General features: G+C 34.9%; 1 protein-coding gene across 1 annotated transcript in view; it reads right to left on the reverse strand.

Moving 5' to 3' along the window:
• LOC135845920 (tyrosine-protein kinase Dnt-like) overlaps positions 1–22,363 on the reverse strand; it is a 140,987-nt gene extending 118,624 nt beyond the window's left edge. The window contains exon 1 of the mRNA XM_065364794.1: positions 21,983–22,363. Within this exon, the coding sequence (XP_065220866.1) occupies positions 21,983–22,085 (103 nt within the window). The 5' untranslated portion in view covers positions 22,086–22,363. The remainder of the gene's footprint in view (positions 1–21,982) is intronic.
• Between the last annotated feature and the right edge of the window lie 1,303 nt (positions 22,364–23,666).

Here is a 23,666-nt window from a genome sequence, read left to right on the forward strand (position 1 = left end):
ATTATCGACTGTGAAAATCTCCAGCCCCTTCACCGATCCGAACCTAAACACCGTCCATCGTCGCGTCGCTTTCAATATAGCCTATAAATGAGTTCTGATTCACGTCCTACTGATTAATACATTCGGAATTTCAAAAGGTAGCTTATCTATGGTACATTCGTTTCAAAATCCATATAACAAATGTTTTCAATGAAACGAAAACCTATTAAAAGCAGGCGATAAAATCAAACGGTCGTTTCAACACGTTGACAATTCATACTCTCTTCAGTAATATGTATTACACACAAGAACCAGATACAAGCCGCCTGCGCCTGCTTGCCTCGCCCCAACTGGGTGTAAATTTCGGTATTACTGTTTACTATAGGCCTCTATATGCGAGATCCAATTAAACCTACCTATACCTACGATTAGACACTCGATTCATCGCGATAATCTCATATTCATTTTGATGTTGCTTTATTATAAAAATAAAAGATGTGAAGAAAAAACTAGTCGTCTTATGAGCCCATAAACCAGGGGGTTTATGTAACTTAACTCATCATCCTACACATCGCGTTGTGAAAAATGATGTTTTAAAAAGCTATACGAACGAGTTAGTGTTAGCGCCATAAACACGATCGCGTGATTACATATACAAATGTAGGTCTATACCTATACTTGTAGTACATATTTCTAGTTCGAATATGTATTATGCATGTGAAAGTTTGATAAATTCAGTTAGCATATCGTAAACAAAACTCCTCCGATGATGAGATAGATAACACGCGACAACAACGATGACGCGACATAACATCGAGCTTAAGCGCATCTTCAAGCTTTAGTCGTTTTGAACTTTTAAGCGTATACGTAAAACGCTCTGCAATTCGACGCTTTTTAGTTTTTTTTTTTTTTTTTTTTTGCTTTCTTTCATAAGCTTGACTCCTTCTCTCAAATATCAATAAACAGTTGTATTGTGATTTGAAATTGAATACGTCGAAAAAGAGCCAGCTTTTGCAAAAGTACGAAACGGGAACCGTTCTTGTCGTCTTCGCGTCTCTTCTTTTTATTTTTCCATCCTCTGCTCTGTGTGCTGGATTTTATTCGTAGTCGTTTCTTTACGTTCTTTTTTCTCTTTCGTGTAAGCGAAGATCTTTGAGCGAGAATATCATGATGAGAGTACACGTGTTGGGCTGATGTTTTTTTTTACCATCATTTGACTAAAAAACAAGCTAGGGTGTAAGTAATTGGGGGCTTGGGAGAAATGGTGCGGGGGGGTGTTTAAGATGTGGAGACAGTAAACAAAATCAAAATTTTTAAAAAAGTGAACATTTTTAAAAGAAAGTAAAAACCAAATCATCGAGAGATTGAAAGCAAAAACGCAAATAGAAAAATGAGGAAAACTTCTTTAAAAAATTCAAAATGTCCAACAGATTTTGCATTGAAAATTCGATTTTTTCAATTTTGGTAGGTACCATTATTTTCCCTCCTAATAAGTAACAGAAAATGAATGAAATGGAGTTTTTCTGAAGCTAATATCAGTAATTTAGTTTTGAAAAAAACTCTCAGTTGAAATGTTCAATTCGAAAAATGCTACTGTGAAATCTCTTTAATTTTATTTTTTTCAAAATTTTCAATTGTAGACTACTTACAGCTCGTCTATCTCAAGTCCATCCAAATTCATGAAAAACAAAATCAGCGCCCACAAAACCCCACATTTTGATACCAACATCGCGTCGTATCTTTTGAAAATTTTCACAGTATAGAAATCATATTGTATACTACAGTTGAATCAGTTCCCCAGAAAACTAGTTTTTTAATATCAATATTGGGTCTTTTGAAAATTTTCACTTTGATTCTGTATCTCGGAGGACCATTTTATGTTTTGTGGTCGTATTGTGTACTAGAATGAAAGTAGCTTCCTCAGAAAACTCACTTTTTAATGTCAATATCGCGACTTTTGAAAATTTTTACTGTGGTTCTGTATGTTGGAGGACCAATCTATGTTTTAGTGTCGTATTGTACATAGTTAGATGAAAGTGAAATCAGTTCTGTTATAAGAACTACTAAGAAGCAATAATTATTCTTTGACAATAATTGGGTATTTTTTAAAAACTGTTTTTGTATTCTGTTCCTCGGAGGACCATTTCAGGGTTTGGGATCAAATTGTCCACAAAAGTAAAATCTGTTTTCTCAAAAAGCCACTTTTTGATATGATTGCTGGACTTTTGAAAATTTTCATTGTTTCTGTCATTCGGAGGACCATTTTCGGTGTTGTGGTCGAATCGTTTACAAAAATACGGTGCTCTCAAAAACTTACTTTTGAATATCAACGTTATAAGCATTTTTTGATAATTTTCACTTTGGTACTGTCCAATCGAAGTTCCATTTTCGGTTTTTGAGCGGAATGAATGTCTATAAAATGAATAAAATCAAAACTTTCACGAATCCACATTTTGATTAGGATATTTTTTTTTTGGAAATTCTCGTTCTTTAGTTAGATATCTCTTCTTTGGAGCACTTTTTGGGTCAAATGATTGTACTCAATGAAATTAGTGCACTTGAAAATCCGAGTAACCAGGGATTTTTTCCAATTTTTTTATGGCTGTCAAAATATTGGTTTTTATAGAAGCTGATTCTCAGTGTGATGCCTCTCTGCTTTAAACACTGAAACCGAGCTCTCAGAGGGGGGGGGGGTTTAGATCAAACACTTTGAAACCTAATAAGTATTGGTGTCAAAATCTAAGCATTCTGGAAAGCTTAGTTTTGATTTTGGGGTCAAATTTCGTTTTGAATTCAGAATCAGAGCCTATATTCTGTGGGCTTGAAATTGGATAAGTACTCATGTATCATTTTTTTCGATGTTTGTAATTTATTTCATCCCCCCCTTCTTTCAATATTGAGAAATTGTGTAACCCTACACAATTGAATGACCTAAGACCAGAATGATTCATCTCGGTATGTTATGTCCTTTGGTGGGTTATTGTTTTGTATAATTTATTTTTAAAAATTGTCTCTCATCGTGAAGCTCTGGTGAAAAAAATTTGGCTTCGGACGATATAGACAGATTCATAAGTAAGTATATGTACGATCTAACTGAGCATTCTTTAGATTTGTGAAACGATTCAGGTCATAAATATGTGATTCCTACACAAATACATATATCGTACTGCGCACACGATGGCCACATTTAACGACACTTCTGTACCCTGTCTTGTACCCTTTACTGTTAGAAGATTTGTGGATAAAAAATATTCTTCCATAGTTTCCATCCGCGTATATCTTACACGAACAATCTCGTATTTTTTTCTCAGGTCAATGCTTCATTCTGTAGATAGGTAGGTTAGCTAAGTAAGTACTTACGATGAAAAAAAAAAAAAAAAAAAAATACCAAATCGTAAAATCTCCAGCCTATATGTATAGATTTTGAAATGATATCGACTAGAAATCCTCGACGATAGATGTCTTAATCGTTTTCAGTAATACGATTCCTCGAATGGAATTAAAAAAATGTAAAAATACATCGTGAGGCAAGTTTCGTTCGCAGCATTTACATATTATTATGCCTAAAAAACAAATCCCAACAAGGTGTTCAACACACGTTTGAAATTACTACGCTACGTGATCGATAAATAAAACAATTAAATTCTGTCTCGTACTCGAACGGGTGAAAATAATGGCTTACGTATGAGTATATTCACCTTAATAACTATAGTGAACGCGACATCGACATCGCTTGACCATAAGGTGCGGTGCCCTCACTCGTGAGTTGGCAGATCAGCGAACACAGGTGCAGAGGGTCTCCAAGTTATAACGATGCGATCTCTGTGGCAGGCCCATAGGTCGCCAAAGTGGGAAGATTATTGCTTTATGAAATTTATTCGTATGTATACCACGTATTAATGTAAATAGGTAGCTGAATTTATTGAAATTTGAAACTTGGCTGAGAACAGAGTCGTTTCATCGTGTAACCTTCCTTGGTAAAGTGTTGCCTTTGGTGCTTTCTTTCTTTTTCGTGTTCGCTTCACGAGAACGACGACATTTTTCACCTAATAAAAAAATTCTACCCAGAGAGGAGATTTTTTTGTCGGCTCGGATGCTTAGTGCGAAAAAGAGACTTATGAAAATCACATGTTAAAGGAAGCATCAGTTCATAACGCAGCGAAGAACTAGTGTTTTATCGAGGAAAAAAAAGGGTGATTTTTCGGAATGCCGATGTTCGTCGTCGGTGTCAACTTGAGGGGTGTAAACGTTGTTACGTTTCCCGTCTTGAGCCCTAGTAGATCGGCGTAGTCGTACGGTCTCCCTAAAAATATATCATAGACTATTGTAAGTTTTAAAACGAGGTATTATAAGTGTCATGTTATCTCTGCTGGTTGGTCTTGTTCGTCATACGCACACACGAGCTGTCTTTTCATGCCTAATGAGCTGGGTTGTGTCGATAAGTTGCTCACGTATATTTTCGAAAAATGTGAAAAATATTATCAACACGTTGCATGTTGATGTCGAAGATGAGATGAGATGGTTCACCTCATCGTGTCTATGTACGATTTAATATCCTCGCAGATTTAGGGCTGGTATTACGACACTCCGTCAAAGCTCCGTCAACATTTGACGGACCGTTGAACAATAGTTAACCGGTGCTTCGACCTCGGTTAACGCTCTGTCAACGTTTGACGGAGAGTCGTAATACCAGCACTTAGGAGTCTAAAGAGCTTTTGGAAGTATGTGAAAATAGCATACACGAGGCGGATGCGGAGGCGTGCAACTGCAACGAATTTCATTGGAAAAGTTCTCCGATTAACCGAGTTTTTATACTCGTGTATATATTGGATCGCCTCCTCGTGAGCCAATAAATTAAATTTGCCCAGTTTCGAAAAGTATACACCCCCCAGCCCCCTTACGTACCTCGTTCGTTGCTATTATATAACGTTATATGTACTGTGTATCGTAAGAATATCCTTTATATAATCGTTTAATTATAAAAAAAAATAAGGGATTTTGTGGAAAATTTATATCTTGACGTAAGTTGCATGTTACTTGGCCATTTGGTGAAAGTTTACAATATTATTAAACTTTAAGGGCGTGTTTTTATGACCACAAAAACGTACATAGTGTACCGTATAAGTAATACTGTCCACCTTGCCGACCGACATTCGCTATACATTTAATGTCTTAATAAAAAATAACCCGGGTATCTTATTACCTGGAATATTTTCTGATAGCTGTAAAGATCATTAGCATAAACGGGCTGTGTAATGTGTACCCGTGTGCACTACTACGGGTAAGTTGTGGTACACAGGGTGATTGAATGCAGTTGTGAGGTGTGTAGGTAGGGTTAATGTAATGACCGAAAGCTGGACTTTACCATTAGAATGTATAATTGAAGTTTCGGTACTCATTGGATTAATCGAGGGAATCAAAAATGGGAAATTTATACTCGAATACGAAATTATAGAACAGGATCATCGAATGCAGAATGTGTCGTTCATGTTTCCATTTTCTAATTTTTAAATTTGATTTGGAGTGAAGAATTTTCTGTGTAAAGTTGAAATTGTGTGTACGTATATTGTAATTTCAACATTTGGACCAGCAAAGGAGGTATCTTATGTCACAACATGCCAAAAAAATTTAGAAAGAGCTCTGAAAATATTTCACCAGAAAAAATTTAGACGACCAAGTAGTTAGGTACGTAAAAAATTCCGCCTTTTGCCAAAATTTCAAAAAATTATAATTCTCGTTGAAATTGCTAAATTTTTCAAAATGCAAAAAATTCAGGTTTTTGTGCCAAAAATTACAAAAGATGCTGCCTTTTGACAAAACTTTTGAAACAATCCTGTTTTTGGTCAAATTGAAAAAAATTTGATTTTGGCCAAAAGTTGCAAAAAAAGTTTAATTTGATACCCATGTGTTTTTCTGCTAAAAGAAAACTGTGAAAACTTTTGTTCTTTGCAAACATTCCGAAAAATGGTTTTAAAAAAATCCAGTTTTTTTTCATCAAAAGTAAGTAGTTAAAAATTGCAAAAGTCCTGCTTCTCTTGCCAAAAAAACCTGTTTTTCCAGAAATTGCAAAAATCTTATTTTTTTGCCAAAAACTAAATTGCTAAATTTTTTTAGACAGAAATTCAGAGTGTCTGCTAAAATCCTGAAAGCTAAAGTCGTGCTTTTTTGTGTCTTTTTCATACTCCCATAAATGAAAATTTGTCCCGCATAGGCCAGACCTATTTGAAAAGCCCAAGAAGAGAGACTCCCTTACCTGCTTGAGATGTGATTCTAGAGAAGCCAAAGATACTCCTCACATCCTGTGGAGATGTCCCAGACATAAGGAAGCTCGAGACCGGCTCAAGGAGGCCCTGATGTTGGAAGAATGGCCCTATGAACTGCCCAAATTGCTTGGACAGGGAGGCAGGCCATTTTCAGCCTTTGCCAGTGAAGCATTAACTGTGAAGACACGCCAGCAAAGTGAAAGCGATGCTGCATGATCAAGTATCCAAATGCAGCAGGAGCTAGCTAGTAGTGAGATCTGGCCTATCAAATGACACGTGTGCCTATTAAAGTGGTTCATGTAACATTTTTTTTTTTGAAATCTTGAGGTCTTACCCCCTAATTTTGTTCCTTTTGATGAAAAAATGACACCATAAAAATTTTGTTGAAAAATTATAATATTTAGAGGTCGCTCACAAGTGTTGAATGTTGAGAGCTACGAGCGCGCTAACGCTTTAAAGCATAATACTTCCCACAATGGTGCCGGGGGAAACGCAATGAAAAAACAACTATTCCAAAGTATTGGTTATGATTTTTCGGCTGTAGAATTCATTTGAACCCAAATTATGGAATTTATAAATCAAAAAATCCCATTTTTACTAAGTATAGCTCTTAAATTGATGATAGTTGATAAAACATCAACTATTCAACTAGAAGTGCTGAATCTTATAAAATATTCATATTTCAACGTAAATTTATCCCACAAATTGTTTCCTTTTGGTTTCAAAGTAGAATAGAATAATATAACCTCAAATTCATACTTGTACTTTTTTCTTTACTTTTCAAATCTTTTGTATGTATTTTCACCTTCAGTGATCTTCAGAATTGAAAAATTGTCATTGACTCATCATTAATAACATTCATAAAAAGCTCAATAAGGACTAGACTTACTTATCATGCATTGTAGAGGGGATAACATGTTGTAATCTGCTTCAATCCAACAAGGGGACGCAACTCTCCATTCCCCGGCGCGCAACCGTGGGAAGTTTTTGCTCGACACGCTTATACCTTCTCAACATTTAACTCTCATGCACAACCTCTATAAATATTATTTCTTTGGCCCAAAATTTTTTGTCAAGTGTTTTCTGACCAAATGGAACACTTCTAGGGGGTAAGCTCAAAAAATTAAAACATAAAATTTTTTCTATTGTTCTTTGAACCACCCTAGTGTTTATATATAGGTGTGTGGGCCAGGCATGCTACTCCTAACTTGACCAAACTCATCATTGTTCCATTGAGGAAGAGCCCAGCAGTGAAACAGATGGAGAGGAAGCCGAGCTTGCAGTTAATTACCAACGTCAAAAAGGACACCAATAGCAAAGAGGACAAAGAGGGAGCCAAGCTCACAGAAACACCAATCTAGTCAAAACCACCAATCCAAAGATGCCAGCAGCAAAGTGGTCGAGGAGGAAACCAAGCTGCTAACTCCCAGACAGAAAAGAAAAGTTACCTTTTAGTTTTAAGTTATACCTAAGAAGAACGTTATATTTTGTTTCATGTTAGAATGAAGTTAAGTTGTAAATAGATGACTGGTGAACCGGTGATGATCCATAGTTGACGATTGAAAATAAAATAAGGTGCGTTACTAAGATGAGCCATCAAAAAAAAAAAACCTCCCAGAAAATTAAGTTTTCAAGGTGTCCCCAGATTTTTAAAATATTCTAATCAGAGATTATTTTTTCTCCATTAGGTACATGATATTTTAACATTCATCCTCTTCTCCCCGCCCCTCTGTGCCCATTTCATCGTTTTATTCAAAAAAAAACGAGAGAATTGTCAAAAAAAAATCGAATGTAGAGTCAACACCTTTCATGATTTTTGGACAACTATTCTGAATTTAAAAAATTCCATGCATTTGACTTCAAAAAATTCTGTTTTTTTTGGCAAAATTCGTAAAACAACCTGCTTTTGCTGAAAAGTACAGAATTCCTGTTTCTTGCCAGAAGTTGCAAAAAATCCTGCAAAACAACCTGATTTTTGGCATAAATTGGTAGAAATATTATTCTATTAATGGTCTTTCCAATAAATAACGAGATCAATGAATCTGACTTATAATTTTTCCAGTAAACCTACTTACCTGTTTTAGTTTCTAAACAAAATAAATGTTTTGCTCATCTCAAACAAAAACTTACGTTTTTGGATGGATAAAGGATCGTAAAATTCAAAGAACAAAATTTTACTACATTTCCAAGCTCAAAGTTCCGATCCGAAGCACGTTTTGGTGAAAAAATACTTATAAAATTCTCAACTCTCCGAAAAGTGTATTCTACACTATCGTATTATTCGCAGTCGATTGCGGAATTCTTCACAAAGGAAATGTGTTAAAAGGTCGAAAAAACACTGGAAAATGTACACAGACACACCACGAGACGTTCGAGAAATCACTCATTTTATATATACGTGTTTCAGTCCAAATAAATAAGAAAAGAAAGCGTTATGTAAAATGATATTTTGTGTACATTTCAACGACAAGACATTAAATAAAGAATTTAGTTAACGTGTGACAAGTCGAACTGTGCGAGAGAGGGGGAGGGGGAGCAAGCCGAAACGGCGCTTTGCTGTCAGAAAATACTTCGCTTCGACGACGGGCATGTTCGTTTGCTTGCTTGTTTTTTTTTTTTTGAAGTTATTATTAAGAATTGTGTTCGAGTATTTGTTTCCCATTTTCCTCGTATTTTTCTCGCATTCGGCAACGGCAACATCAAAGAAAGTGTACACGTTTGTTGAACAAATAGAAAACAACGTCGCGTGAAATTAATTTAAATAGAAATTCATTTTCCTATTAGATTTGAGTTACTTATAGTGGGGGAGAAAAGCTCGCAAAGTTGTATAATAAAAGTCGAAAATTGAAGAAAACTCATTGTACTGGTATTTTTCTCGCTTCGTGTATCGGTAGGTATGGAAGAGATGCTGCGAGACGACGCGACGCCGAGTCTTTGTCGAAAGCCAAAAAGAGATGGAAAGTTTTTCATAAAAGAATAATTAAGTATCGCTGTAGGGGGTGGTGGGGGCTGTATAAATGCGCCGAGACGCGATACGATCGTGCTGGGTTGAAAATTTGTTATTAGTTTTACCATCGTCGTATACCTCCACAGCAGATAGGTATCTAAAATAGAAGAGAAAAGAAAAGCATTTCGGGTAAGGTGAAGCGAAGGTGATACTGCAATACGATTTTTCCTTTCGCTGTTTACTTTTGCGAAAACTTTTTGCATCTGCAAATGCGCCACAGCAGCCAGAAAAAGTTGCAAATTAGCGTCATCGACTAGTCGCAGTCGACGTCCTAATGCATTTTTAACTCGAGAACGTCTGCTGCGCTTAAGACGATGCCAAATTTCACTTGGTAATTTTACCTAGATGTGTAATAAGCAGCGAGAGTTTATTGGGAAATTCACTTCTTACTGATATGTTCCTGTTCCGATCGCAGCGAGAACCCAGGAGATTTGAATGCGAATAGTTTTTATGTACTAGGCATACCATAAGCGCCTAAACAAGAGGGTTATGTATACTATGCTTTCCCCCCTTTTAACCTGTAAGTTGGTTTTGACTGCCCGACCTTGTCTTTTTAGACATGTTATCCGGCGTTCAACAATACGAAATGTCGTTTTATTCGGTTACATTTCATTTAATTTAGAGTTTTCGCAAAAACACCCGTCAACTCGTGACATGTTCGGGAAAATAGCTGCGAGCTGAGCCGACAAGATGTGATTTTTCCAAGTCGAGTGAACGACGAGAAGAGTCTTGTTCTTCGGCGAGAACTGCGAAGGGTGCACGATGCAAGATTATGGAGATGCAGCTGCGAGTAGATGGAAAATTGAGGATTTGACGGGATGGGCTGAGTGCAGGCATTAGAGGCGATGGATTTTCAAGAAAAACTTGACGGTGTTTAATGTTTATAGTTTTGATTCTGGAGCAGGGAAAAAATGAATGCTTTACATGGGAAACATGATAAAGAATAAGTATAATATGCTAACTTCTCATAAGTGCAAGATGCTCGCGAATAGGCAACGTCGCAGTCCATTATATCGATGATTTTCTTGGCAATACTTTATTATTTTTTGAAGCCACATTTTTTGCATTTTTTGACAAAAGATTTCTCGAAATTCTGGCGGAAAATTCAAAATTTCATGCAAATGACGGCAAAACACAGGATATTAACAACTTTTTGCCCAGTTTGGGATTTTTTAAAAGCTTTCAAAAAAAATTAAATTTTTAAAATTTTTCCTATCTAGGGGTGAAAAGTACTACTTTTCCAACCTCGCGAGAATCGCTCGGATGTAAAAATAACCACCCTCGTTCAGGAAAAATTACTTCACTAAACTCGGAGAAAAAGTGATTTTTCGGCACTCGTTGTGTAATATACTATTGGCAAAAAGCAAAATTTTGCAATTTAATTTTCGGCGTAAAAAGTCAGATTTTCTGCAACTTCTGGCAAAATAATATTATTTTGCTATTTTACTCTCTAAAAATCAAGATTTGTTGAATATTTCTGCAAAAATCATGGTTTATAACAGAGAGTGAAAGTAGTGAAAAAATGAAAAAATTCTTTATTGCGTTCATTGTAGGTACTTTTTGTTTTGTTTTTTTTTAAATAATTTTGATTGAAATTAAAAAATACTTTACGTACAAATTTTCTTCCAATTTCAAACCAATTTTCTCTTGAGTTTCCTGTAAAAAATTCGACTTCGTTAATTTTTTCAGAAATTGCTGGTGGCTCTAAAACTGTTCAAAACGGGTTGAATCAGTTTCCAAACGATTTGTCAGGTCTCAAATTAGAGTATATCTCAAATTTCAGCTTTGTGGGTCAGTTTAGTAGAATTGTGATTTTTTCCTTCATTGGCTTAAATTTGATTTTAAAAAACTCACCAAAAATAAAAAAAAACACTCTAGCACTTGAAAATGTTTGACAGTTGATAAATTTTTGTCTGCTCTTTTTCGACTTACCTCGGTACACTTTTTTTTAAAGAATAAGGGATAGAAATTTTCTTTAGCACTGGGGGGGGGGGGAGGTGCAGGAGATCCTTATCCGCTCTCCCCCCCCCCCCGTCATCAATTATTAGTATACAAATTTTCTTCCAATTTAAATTTTTTGAAAAATTTGATTTTGTTAATGTTTGGGTGTGTGAGGGAGGGGGGGGGGCGAGTGCAGAGCTTTCTGAAAATTTGGTTGAAAAAGGGTAGTGAAAAAAGTAGTGATTTTTAAAAAAAATTCTGTCAGATACCCAACATGATTCAACTTCTGGTAATTTTCAAAAAAAATTTTTGCGAGGGGGTCAATTTGACAAATTTTATGACACTTTTCGCTGTTTTGACAAATTATCATTCAATTTTGAGAATTTCCGATTAATTAATTGGTATTTTTCAATAATCTAAGCACTTGAGCAGTCTGTGCAAAATTTTACTCAAATGAGTCATTTTCTCAAATTTTGGTCGTTTTCTGTATCAAGTTTTGATATTTTTGAGTGATTTTCACAATCAATTTTACAATAATTTTAATGATACTTTTTTGGTGAATAATTCGTTTTCGACTATTTCTTAAACATGAAGATCGTCAGAATTTTTACTTTGGCTTTCGACCATTATTTCATATTTATCTGTTGATTGATCAATAATTTTATAACTAACTAATCCAACTTAATTTTTCTTTGTTTCAGGTGAGTACAAATTTCCTTCCAAAAATGATTGAATATTATGAACTCGCGTTTGAGAATAAGTAAGTACATATTTAGTATAATAATTTATGAGAAAAATTACGTAATTCACTTTCTCACCTGTAACTTTTTATTTTCAATGGCAAAACTGAAAAAAAAAAGTTCTAAAATCACGGAATTTGAAACTCAGCTGAAATAGTTGTCCATCAGGTTTGAATCGAGGTGATCTGATTTTCCCGAATACGAATTTAGAAACAGTAGGTCAAATTTTTGAGTTCACAAACGATTTTGATTTTTAATGAATTTTTAAAAAAATCAAAATTTTACCAAATAGACAAAGAGAGCTGAAATTTGGTGTGTGCCAGCTGTTTTTAACCCTCCCAATAGATTGGAAACGGTTTCGAACCATTTTTAGTGGTAGTTCTGGAGGGCCGGTTCCCGTTTGCGAACCATGAATAGGGGAATTGACAGCCGAAAAGCAACCCGTTTGCGAACCACAATGGGATGGAGGCAGCGAAGAAAAAGAATCATTATGCTCATACATTCTAATTCAAAATGTACCCATTTGCGAACCAAGCCCCAAAAGTAGGACTTTTGCGAACCACTGTCCTTTTGCGTAAATATGATATGAGAAGTAGAAGAATAGAATGCCTATCATATTGCAATTTCGCTCAATTTCAAGGGTAAAAAGGGTAAGATAGCGATCCAAAAATTTCATCTGAATGACACCCGAGGCTCGGGTCTACAAAATGCCCCGAGGGAATTTTTCATGCCAATTTTCGGCTCTACGAATGTTCCTGGGGTACTTTTTATACTGGAGTTTACAAATGCCCTGAGGGACTTGACTTTTTCATCCAAATTATCGGGTCTATGATTGCCCCAGGGGGACTTTCTTATACCCAAGACTCAAGAATAAAAAGCTCCCATGGGGAATTTGTAAACCCGCGACTGATATGAAAAAGTTCCCACTGGACATTCCAGGTCCGAATTTCGGGTTCCTATTACATGCTAAGACTCAAATTTTGAATTTTCAAAATTTATCCAACTGCGAAATGTAATTTTTGAGATACGAGCAGTTCAAGGGCATGTGTATATTTAAAAAGAAAACCTTCACTTTACTTAATTTAAGTATATTTCGTGCATGGTGATTGACCCATTCCACTCTTCAAGATAGATCCGAATATCCTACTTTCCTTCTATAGGACAGGGTCGTCTCACTTTTGTGGAAAAAAAACTTGCACTTTTTAGGTCACTTTGCAGTTGCTATCTTCGTTTTGAAATGACTTTTTAAATATTTGTAGGTATAGGTAGGAACTTAAGTTATGCAAAGTTTTGAAAAACGGTTCAGAGATATTGAATTTTAGCCATTGGGGGACAGGGTGTTTTCTGGACCACTGCGAGCTACGTAAGTTATCAGATGATGTTTCATTTATAGGCCAAAAAGGTGTTGACATGTTTACTTACACCTAACTGGTTAGTATTGGTTCGCAAATGTCTTACATTGGCTTCAATATGAATCACTCGTTCGCTCGCAGTTCATTTTTAATTTGAATCTCGTTGGTTCGCAAATGTCTCACTTTTAGATCATTAATCAATGCAACAAAAGAGGAATACAAACAATAGGTTGGTTCGCAAACGTCTTACGCCCGTTCTGGAGCATCCTAGCAGATTTTTAAAAATTGAAATTTCCACAACATGAGTTGTTGAAATGAAATTTACCAGTACCCCATTTTTAATATGCTGAGTCGATTCGAGCTGGTTCCAGGCTGTAAAAAGTAGTGATTTTTTTCATTTCAAACAAAATTCTGTCAGATACCATAGGGAAAAAAATTTTAAAAAATACAGTTTTTTTTACAATTTTTGGAAAGACTGCAGGTTGAAAATTTCTGAAACAGATTTTTGCAATAAGTTTCTAAAAAGAAGCAAAACTTTTAAAATTTTTACGAAAAAAGCTAAATTTTATGCAATTTTTGGCATAAGGGACTTCACACTGTTCATCTTACACGAATTTTCATTCAAGTTTTAGGATAAAGAGGAAAACAATTTTTAGACAAAATTAACCAATTTAAAAATTATGAAAATTTTTTTATCAAGCCTATAAATGGAGGACTTGGGATTTTGAGTATTATGAAAATAAATGCCAAGTAATATTTTTTCATCTTCGAAAATTAATTTCAAAAAAAAAAAAAAAAACTTGGCCTATGAAATCAGAAAGAAGTCGTCTCCTTGCCCAAAATGAGAAAAATGTGATTTTTTGGTCGAAAAAAATTGGATCCAGGAGAAATTGAACTGCCAAACACGATGAATTTAATTTACTCCCGATCATTGCTGGGTTTAACCTCATCTCAGATCTAATAACGTGCTCAGATTTATGATATTTTTTACTTCGATTCAAAATCCTCATCTTCAAATATACGGTAATACATAAAAATAATATTCGCTCGTATCATTTAATCGAAAAAATCGACTCGTTCATGCATGAAAAATTTAGCGAAACGAAAAAATTTCATTTTTCTATATGGTAAACTCACGCGATATGTAGTATAGGTGCGATAGGTGGTTTTTTTTTCTACAAACCTTATACTACACTAAAGAGAAGACGATAAAACGCATAAAAATAGTCGCTGGTTTATGGCAATATTTAATAAAGTTTACGCTTATTCTCCATCGATCATGGAAATATGGCAATAACTGTCTAAAGGAGAACGATAACGATTGGCTCGACACAGAGAGAGACGCGAAATAGAACGTTGCAGGATTCGATGATTACCGGTTTTTCGAATTATTTGCATTTTGTCGTCGAAGTCGAAGGTACCCAGATAGGTAAAGGTACCGCATAGAGGTAGGTAGAAGAGATGGGTGGAAAAGGCGCCGCGTCGCTCTTTTAGTCGTTCTCGTACCGAATGCCGGAAATATTTTACGCTTAGACGAAGGATCCGAAATGTAATTTTCTTTGCCATTTGATTTGTACAACGCAGCTCGAGGAAATACGTCAACGTGTTATCAGACTCGACGATCAGCTCTCGCGTACAATATTGCCATACCGCCTCACCCAAGGTCTTATCTGTATGTCCCTTTTGAATGATTACATGACCCTTTTTATGGTTTTGTTTTGTCATCGCGACGTCATTAGTGCTGCGGCAGATTTGCGCTGTAACGATAAAATTCCAGATTACCTCGTCGCTACGCAGCGTGATTTCGACTCGAAGTCGAAACGATACCACGACGATGAAAAGTTCGTACGTATGTGGCTTTTCATTACCCACTTTAGTAGTCCCAAAAAAAAAGCATCCAGCTTGAGCAGACTGACAGACAGACCCAATGTACTGGAATTCGTTTCTCGTTTCATCTTCTGCTACCCTACCTACGTTAAGATGAGCTGAGAGATGCATCCTGTACAAGGCACAAGCCACATGCGAGAGGAGAGGACAGAAGAAGAGGCGTCTATTTGAATAAACATTTGTTAAATGCCCATATTACCTACAGCTACACTATACACGGTTGTAAGTCGAACCAAACCCTAAATACGCGTCTTAACCTTAAACTTTAAATTGATATTAATGAACGTAGTGAAATTGAGGGAAGCGTTAAAGACCCCTGGAAATCTTGCTTACGCTGCGCCGCCTCATCGCATTCTCTCTCTAAAGGTGAATATATTAACTGGAATTTGATAACGAAGCCAATTCTGCGGAACAGAACAGAACAAAACAGGTGAATCGGAGCGATTTTTTCCCCCTTCACTTTGGCAACTTCGTCTCCCTATTCGGTCGTTAATTTGGCAAATTTTTCGCTCAGATTTGCGGATGCGTAAAAAATACCAGCACGAAATCTCAAAATGCTGCCTGCTAATGAAATTAACACCACGAATTACACAAGCAACATCGAATTGTGAGGTCACTATATACACGTCGAGATTACTGCATCTGCGCTGCGGTTATACTCGAAAATCTGGCTTTTTAATATCCTTCTTTGTAAATTGTTTATTACCATCTAGACTATAACTTTTTTCATAACTTTATTTACGCCTCACTCTCTTCGCCACAGCCTGGCTCTTTTTCCGGCCATTTCCACCATTTCTGAAGGAAATAAACTACGCGCCCGAGTTGCTATTGCAGGCGAGTAGTTTTACAGCTCTTAAAAGAATTAAAATGTACTTTAAACGGTCTAAAAATTTCCTCCTTCCGTTGAGCTGCACGGGGAGTTTTTACCAAGAAATTAATTTGTAACGAAAATTATGTCACGGGAGTTGTAGGAGTGTTTTTTTTATCAAGCTACTACTTACTTCTTCGTCGAGTAAATTACGAGCTATGTACACTGTGTATAGTGTGTTTGTCGAATGAAAAATTACTTTTTTTCCAGCTTTTGGCCGTAATTTTAATGCTGGGTTCGGCCACAGCGTGGTGGCCGTGTACCGGATGCATAATTGATGTTGGAATTTCTTTTTAATTACGACGTTAACTTTCACATAAGTGTGTTTATAGTTGGGTGTGTTTTCAAGAGGGCTAATTTTTTCATTTCTGTACAATTTTGCAGAGATGTAAACGACGCGATTTATTGAGCGAGAGGTCAATTTTCCAGCCTGGAATCCATCCCCTTTTCCCCTCTTTCGAGTCAAATAGACCTATTCAGTATTCATTATTTATTCCTCTATCCGTGTTTTGCCAGGAATTGGAAAAAATCTTGGTTTTTGTGAAAATATTACCAAACAACCTGCTTTTTGTCAGAAACGGTAAAAAATTCAGATTTTTAGTCTGTAATATGCGGTAGCTAAAAATCTAGCTGTTGGGTTACTCATCGCAAAAATCCTAAAAAGTTGCCAAAATTTCAAAAATTCTGCAGCTTGTTACCAAAAGTTGTGTAAAATTCAGTTTTTTTGCAAAACAATAATTAAAAAACAAACTGCTTTTTAGAAAAATTGCAAAATAATATTGCAAAAATTTTTCTGTTAATGAAAAAATGCAAAACCTCTTGTTCTTTCGAGAATTGCAAAATCTTGCTTTTTTGGTCCTAAAATGTACACTGTGCTGAACAATGAACATAGGTAAGAGAATAATTATGTTTCCATAGAGAATCTGATTTGGAAGAAGAATTTCGGGCTCCCAAAATTTTGTAGCTGAAGGGGGGAGGGGAGATTAAACGCCTCAAAATTTTAAAAATCTGTTTCTATTCTACTAATACATATTTTTGAACATTTTGTAAACGAATTACCTTTCTACATAAATTCCAAAACTGTTTGCAAACTCGTCCACCTCATTTTGAAAACTACGAAAACTCTCTCGAATAATTTTATGAATCGAAATAAATAATCTAATTTGAAACATGAGAGACTATGAGTGAACTGGGGAAGGTGCTTCGAAGGCTCTCAAATTTTTGCAGCATTCTTGTGTTGCCACACAATTCTTTTAGAGCTGAAATTGGCAACGTGACTGAAAAATTGTTTGTTTAGAAAATGAAGTGTTTACTGATTTTTCCATTTTCCAAACATTCTAACCCCTCTTCATCCTCCTCCTCCTCATCCTCATCTCTTTCAACTCACCATGGGTCCCAAATGTCTCCGAAGTTGAAAAAAAATTAAAAACTGAAGAAATTCTTATTGAAAATTCCTGATTTCTGGCTCAGAATTCTTTTAATACTTATTCCCCTTTTCAAGGAAAAAACTCCACATCTCCTTCCAGTAAATCTGTATCTACAGAGCTCCCAATGTTGAAAATATTTTTAAAAAAATAAAACTAATAAAAGTCAGTGAAAATTTTTCAATTTATGGCTCATAAATTCTTTTGAATAGTGAATAATTCTCTGTTCAGAAAAAAATCTTCCATAGTTCCTAAACAATGTTGGTTTCGCTTTAGGCTTAGCTTCATAAAGTTGAAAAAAAGGGAAGAAAAAGTCTGATATTTCCATTTGAAAAAAAAAAACAAAAAACCACGATGCAAAAATAATTTTCAAAAAATCTAATTTTGCGTCAGAATCTCTCAGAATTGCCTCATTTTGAAAAAAAATCCTTCGGTCTTTCCGAACATTGGTCTACATATTTGACGACCCCAAAAAGCTGTGAAAGTGAAAAATGAGTGAATAAAAGTTGGTGCCTAAACATTTTTTTAAAAATTTTCAGTGTTTAAAGAAATAATGACTCAGAAAATTAAATCATTAAATCATAAATTTATAAGTTTCTGTTTCAACGTCGCTCTTAATGATCATTCTAAACAACACACCTGACATTTTAATAAAAATACGAAAAATCTAATAAAACAGAATTCATAAAATGAGTACCTATTGAGTATTTTTTTAAAAATTTTATTTTGTTGAAAATTTTCCTCCAATGTTATGAGCAATGTTGTTCAAACTTGTACTTTATTTTTTAGGATGAACCAATTGTAAGTTTTATTCAAGCCTTTAAAAAATATTTACAAGTCATTTCTTAATTATTTAAAATTTTTGAAAAGTGTCCATCCACTTTCATGGTTTGTTTGTTTGTTTTTTTTTTTCAAAATTTCTCAGTTTCGAGGTCCTAAACAGGTAGACTCATAACGTTCGAGGGACCAGCAGAAGATTTTTCATGAAAATAAATCAGAACGATTTCAATACAGAGATTGAGATTTTTTAAAGACAATTTTTTTATCTTATTTTTTTGATTTCTCCCGAAAAACTGAGAATGCATAAAATTGGAATTTTTCAAATGTTTTTTCTTAAATTTTTTCGGTTTTGTGAGGCTTTATGTAGCAGAACCAAGATTACTTGGAGAACCGGAAGATTTTTTTCTATAAAGTAAAGTTATTTCAAGAAATTATAACGCACAAATTGAAAATTTTCACTGATTTTTCCACTTTGCCCACTTTTTTGTGGAAATGAGAAACAAATTTTTATTAAAAATTAGGTAACTTTATTTGAAAAATTCTGACGACAAAATTATTGAACCATTTCTGTAAAAAAAATTCTATTCCTTTTTTTGATTGATTTTGTTTAAAAATTTGTAGAGTTTTCAGCTCCGTCTTTTTTCAGCTATTTTATCATAAAATTCAAAATTTCAGGAAATGAGAGCATCAAAAATTGAATCGACTTCAAAAAAAAGTGCTATCCTATCCCTTATTAATTTTTTAGTCAAATGAATCGAGAACATTTTTGCTGAGAAATCCTCTCAGATATGTCTCTTATGAGGTGAAAATTATTCACTTGGGTTGTTTTTTTGGGTTTGGACCGAAGAAGTTAGTTCGATGTTTAAAAAAATTACAGAAATATTAATTTTCACAATCTTTGTGACAATATGTAGGTTCCCTGTCCCCTTCAGTTTGTTTCAAGATACCTACGATCACCCCAAATGTGATTGGAAGTACGTGCTTCAATTTTTTATTCAAGAAAGTTTTTGGAATGAAACGATTCAATTATGGGAAGCGATGAAATTTTAACTTTGAAAACAAAAACCACCCTAATCTTCCTAAAATCGTAAAAATTTTGTTCGAAATAATTTTTTACCCATTTCAAAATTTTAATAAATTACTTACTTACATTGTTTCTAAAATGTTGCATGTCGTCAACGTGCTTCGCAACAGAAAATTTTCAAGACTAAGGGAGAGGGCCAATAAATGAATAAGTACATTGATCTAATTTTTACTGAAATCTGCTGAATTTTTTTTCAAAATTTAATAAAACCTACCAGAAAAACTATGGAATCAGCATTTTTTTTGCATTCAGAAAATTTGAAACACTTTTGTAAATAATACCTCGTCACCCTAATACGTAAAATATCTAACTCCATTTTTGTAAATTGTTCAGGAAAAGTGAAAAACAGCATTATCAACTATTGATGGATGTTACATAGTTAAGGTTATTTATTATAGTAAAAAAAAAATTCTGGCAAAAATTTTTTTCACTTGACACCTTTTAAGCCACTTTGAGTGGAGTTAGATAGTTTTCTCGAATTCAAACGTGGATGGTACGCCAATGAATTCACCTGAAGTAATTTTCAACATCGGAAGTTCCATACGAAGTGTTCACCTTTCAAATGGTGTTCATAACTCATTTTCATGTAACGTAAAAATGAAACAGTTTCACGTAGCTAAATAAACAGTGCGTTATCCATTAGTGGAGTTAGATAATTTTCCTGACTTCGAACGCGAATTGTACACCAATGAATTCACCTAAAGTAGTTTTTAAGGTCGCAAGTTCCATATGAAGTGTTCACCATTCAGATGGTGTTCATAACTCATTTTTGAGAAAAAATGGAGTTAGATTACGTATTAGGGTGACGACCTACGCTTTCTTCGTATTATAAAAAACATTTTTTCGCTTTTACTTCTTTGAAGAAAAAAATTATTCGCAAAACTCAATTCAATTTTACATCGAGCTTTTATTCGAATAGGATTGGAAACATCGAGCAATCGTATTGAAAAATTAATCAAATCTGATTTTATATAGGTTCAAATCCGAGAAATAAAACAAAATCACTTCATTATCATTTTTTTTCCCAACGAAGATTTTTTTATGCACAATTTTTTTCATTCCATTCCTAATTAATTTACAAAGAATTGTACTTACAGTTGGAACTTATTACGAATTTTACAAGAACTAACGTTAAATTAATAATTAACTGGTATTTTTGTTTTTCTGTTTCAGGTTCGTAAAAAAAAAATCATCTCGTCATTTTAACTTCGAATTAGTTAGTAATTATTACAACTATAACGACGACGAGTCGACGAGCTAATTTCGAGCAAGGAAGGAAAAAAAAGAAGAAAACTCGGCAACAAGTAGCCTAAAAATTAATCCCATTGGCTCGAGCATCTTTCTACAAGTACGTACTCGAAGCTTTCGTATAAAGTACCTATCATAATTTGAAGCATCTCATCGTATACGATAGTATATATCGATGCTCATTAACCGCAGATAAAATATGCCAACAAGCTATAAAAATCCTCTTCTTCGAGTCCTTCATCGCCAATCCCCCTCGTACATAACTATCGATTTAATTAATAGGCTTATGCACGATTTTCTCCTATAGTTGCTCGTCTCGTACACTTGACTATAATTTTTAATAATGAAAATCAACAGATTTCTCATCAACTCACAGAGATGAAATATTTTACCCTTATGTGCTTCTTGAAAACTCGAAGAGAAACGTACGCTGTGTACTTGAAGTATTCTTACAACATTTTAAAGACAGTAAAAAAAGTACACCTATAAGGAAGACTTTACGTATATTAATAAGCCTCTTTTGGTGAGCAGATTACTCCCCTCAACATGTATCCTATAGTCTGTAAATCTACATAGAAAATTCACTCATGTATTTCGTTAGCCTGATGGCTTAGTTGGATATATTCCAGTTTTTACGCGAAAAAACTTCCTATCCTACCCTTTAAATAAAAGAAAAATTTTTGTTTTTGCGAACGCACCAGCGAGCTCGACTCGAGTTTGGTCGTAGGAGCATATATAATGGTCCGCACACTTTGAAAAACTAAAGCAAGAAAAAATAAAGAAGAAAGATTAGCGGCATCATTTCGTAAATAGTTCGCCTTGGTAAATCTCGAGTAGTATATTTTGTTTTCCAACAAAACTTTTCCCCAAGAAAATAATCTGCCCTTTGTTAAACTTTTTCTTGAATTTTTTTCTGCCGATTGGGCACACACAGTTTGGCGCTACAAATTGGTGTTTTTCGCCGAGAGATTGATGAAGGTTTTTAGGGGCTGGTGTGTTGGGATTTCTATATATACGTAATACTCTTAAGGGTGTATATTGTATAAAGTTGTCGTCGTCCTTGTCGTGTGTGGTATGATAATTTAGGAATACGTAGATTTTAACTCCTGTGTACCTACATTAGCTTTTACTGGTCGTAATGCATTATTGATGACTGTGAATATGTACCAGTGTGTGTATAGTTGCCAGTTATGAATTTTTCATCAACCATCGTTCCATCCGAATTGGGGAGGGGTATAAATGGACGATAGTGATAATGATATTTGCAGATGGTGAATTTTGATTAACGTATAAAATCAAAATGAGCATTTCAAAGCGAGCTAATTTTCAATTTTTTTCCTTCATTAATCTAATCGAGTCGAGGAAAGTGTATTTTTTAAAGGGAAAAATCTAAAAAAATTTTCACTTACCCAATAATTTTTTAACTTCCGATTGACTAAGATAAACGCTAAAATGTCCATAACTCGAAGGAACCAAATTTTGCAGCACAACCAAAATCACTGGCCAAATCATGGCTCTAATTCACACTCCACTTTACACTAACACTTTTCATTTCGTCGAAAAATCGTAAAAAATATCGAATCGATTTTCGTACGATTTAAACGATGACTCGTGATTTAAAATATTCATCGCTATCTCGATCGAATTTTTTTTTTGGTTTTATTTTTCAAAAAAAAATTTACCAACTCGCGACACGAAATTTACGTAATTTTTCGACGACCGCAGAAGCCTCTCCGATACACATCCGACGCGTCCTTTCAAATGCTGCTAACTGTATATCCGAATGTAACCTTCAATTGCAGCTACCAGTTGATAACATGATTTCCAGCTCTTCGAAGCACGTGTAGTTGGTGTGCGCATAGTCAGCTCGCAGTGTTACCCTGACTGGCCGACTAAAAAAGAACTTCTCCAGTGTAAATACTGCAGAGTGGCCGATTACGAAATGCTAACGTAAGCTAAGCGAAGCGTGTAAGTCTTTTAAAAGAGATTTGAGGCTTGGGCTTTTTTTTTTTTACAAGAGATTCTGGGTGTGTGAATAGTGTGGGCTATATGGAGAGAAAAATAACGCTCGCTTGCTCGATATACGTATGTATGTAGTGGTTTGGTTCGCGTCGATGAAATTTTACTCCTAGTGGTGGGTTTTTTTGAAAACCGACTTCGGATTTTGTATTCGTATAGCCTGGTACCTCCATCACCCCTCGTTGGCCGAAGGATAAAGGAAAAACTTTTGAGGGATGTTTGAATGAGCTTTAAGTGTCTCGAGGGATCGAGGGAATTTTTTAGCATTAAGTAAACTTTTGACGATGCGGTATTTAAGTTGAATATGTACGAGCTATTCGTATATTCGTATTTGTACTATTCGTGTTGTAGTTCTGTGTATGCTGATTCGATGATGAGGAAAGCTTTTCGTATGTATATGTTTATACTTACTTGAAATGGGCTAATAATTATGATTGGTAGAAAAGTGAACTTGTTTATCGAATGTTTGAGAGTTTGGTAGGTAGGTGTTAAATGTGAAGGTATTAATCTTAATCCTTCAAGATAAAGTCGAACGAGTATTATCGATGAAATTTCAACATTTTCATATCTACGTATATGCTCGATTCTCCGTGTTACGAAAGAATGAATGAATTTTTTCCAAACATTCGTTCGGAGAGTGAAGGCTCACTGAATAGTTTATTTCAAATTCGCTTGGAATGGAAAAACGTTTCGAATTAATTATCAAAATGTATTCAGGATGAGTTAGATCCCTAGGTGGAGACTGGGTCGATTGGAAGCCCCTGGCGGATGCAACCCCCCATCCCCCACAGAATCTTTCCTCTGCTGTTTTTTCTCAAATTCGGATACTTGAATGTGAGTTTTGTACAATTGTTTTTCAAACGTTTTTATTCACTTTTGCAAAAATAAGTCAATCTGACGAGAAAAAAACTGATTTTTTTAAAGGGGGGAATGACTGGAGTAGAGTAGAGGGTGTGAGGAGGGGCAGTGGGGGTGATATTTGAAAATTTTACGACTGGAATTTACGTAGAAAAAAAAATACCACTTTTGTCGAATAAAATTACGAGTTTTCAAGGTGAATTGACAATTTTGCCA

The sequence above is a fragment of the Planococcus citri genome, chromosome 4 (assembly GCF_950023065.1).
Source record: "Planococcus citri chromosome 4, ihPlaCitr1.1, whole genome shotgun sequence".
Classification (NCBI taxonomy): domain Eukaryota; kingdom Metazoa; phylum Arthropoda; class Insecta; order Hemiptera; family Pseudococcidae; genus Planococcus; species Planococcus citri.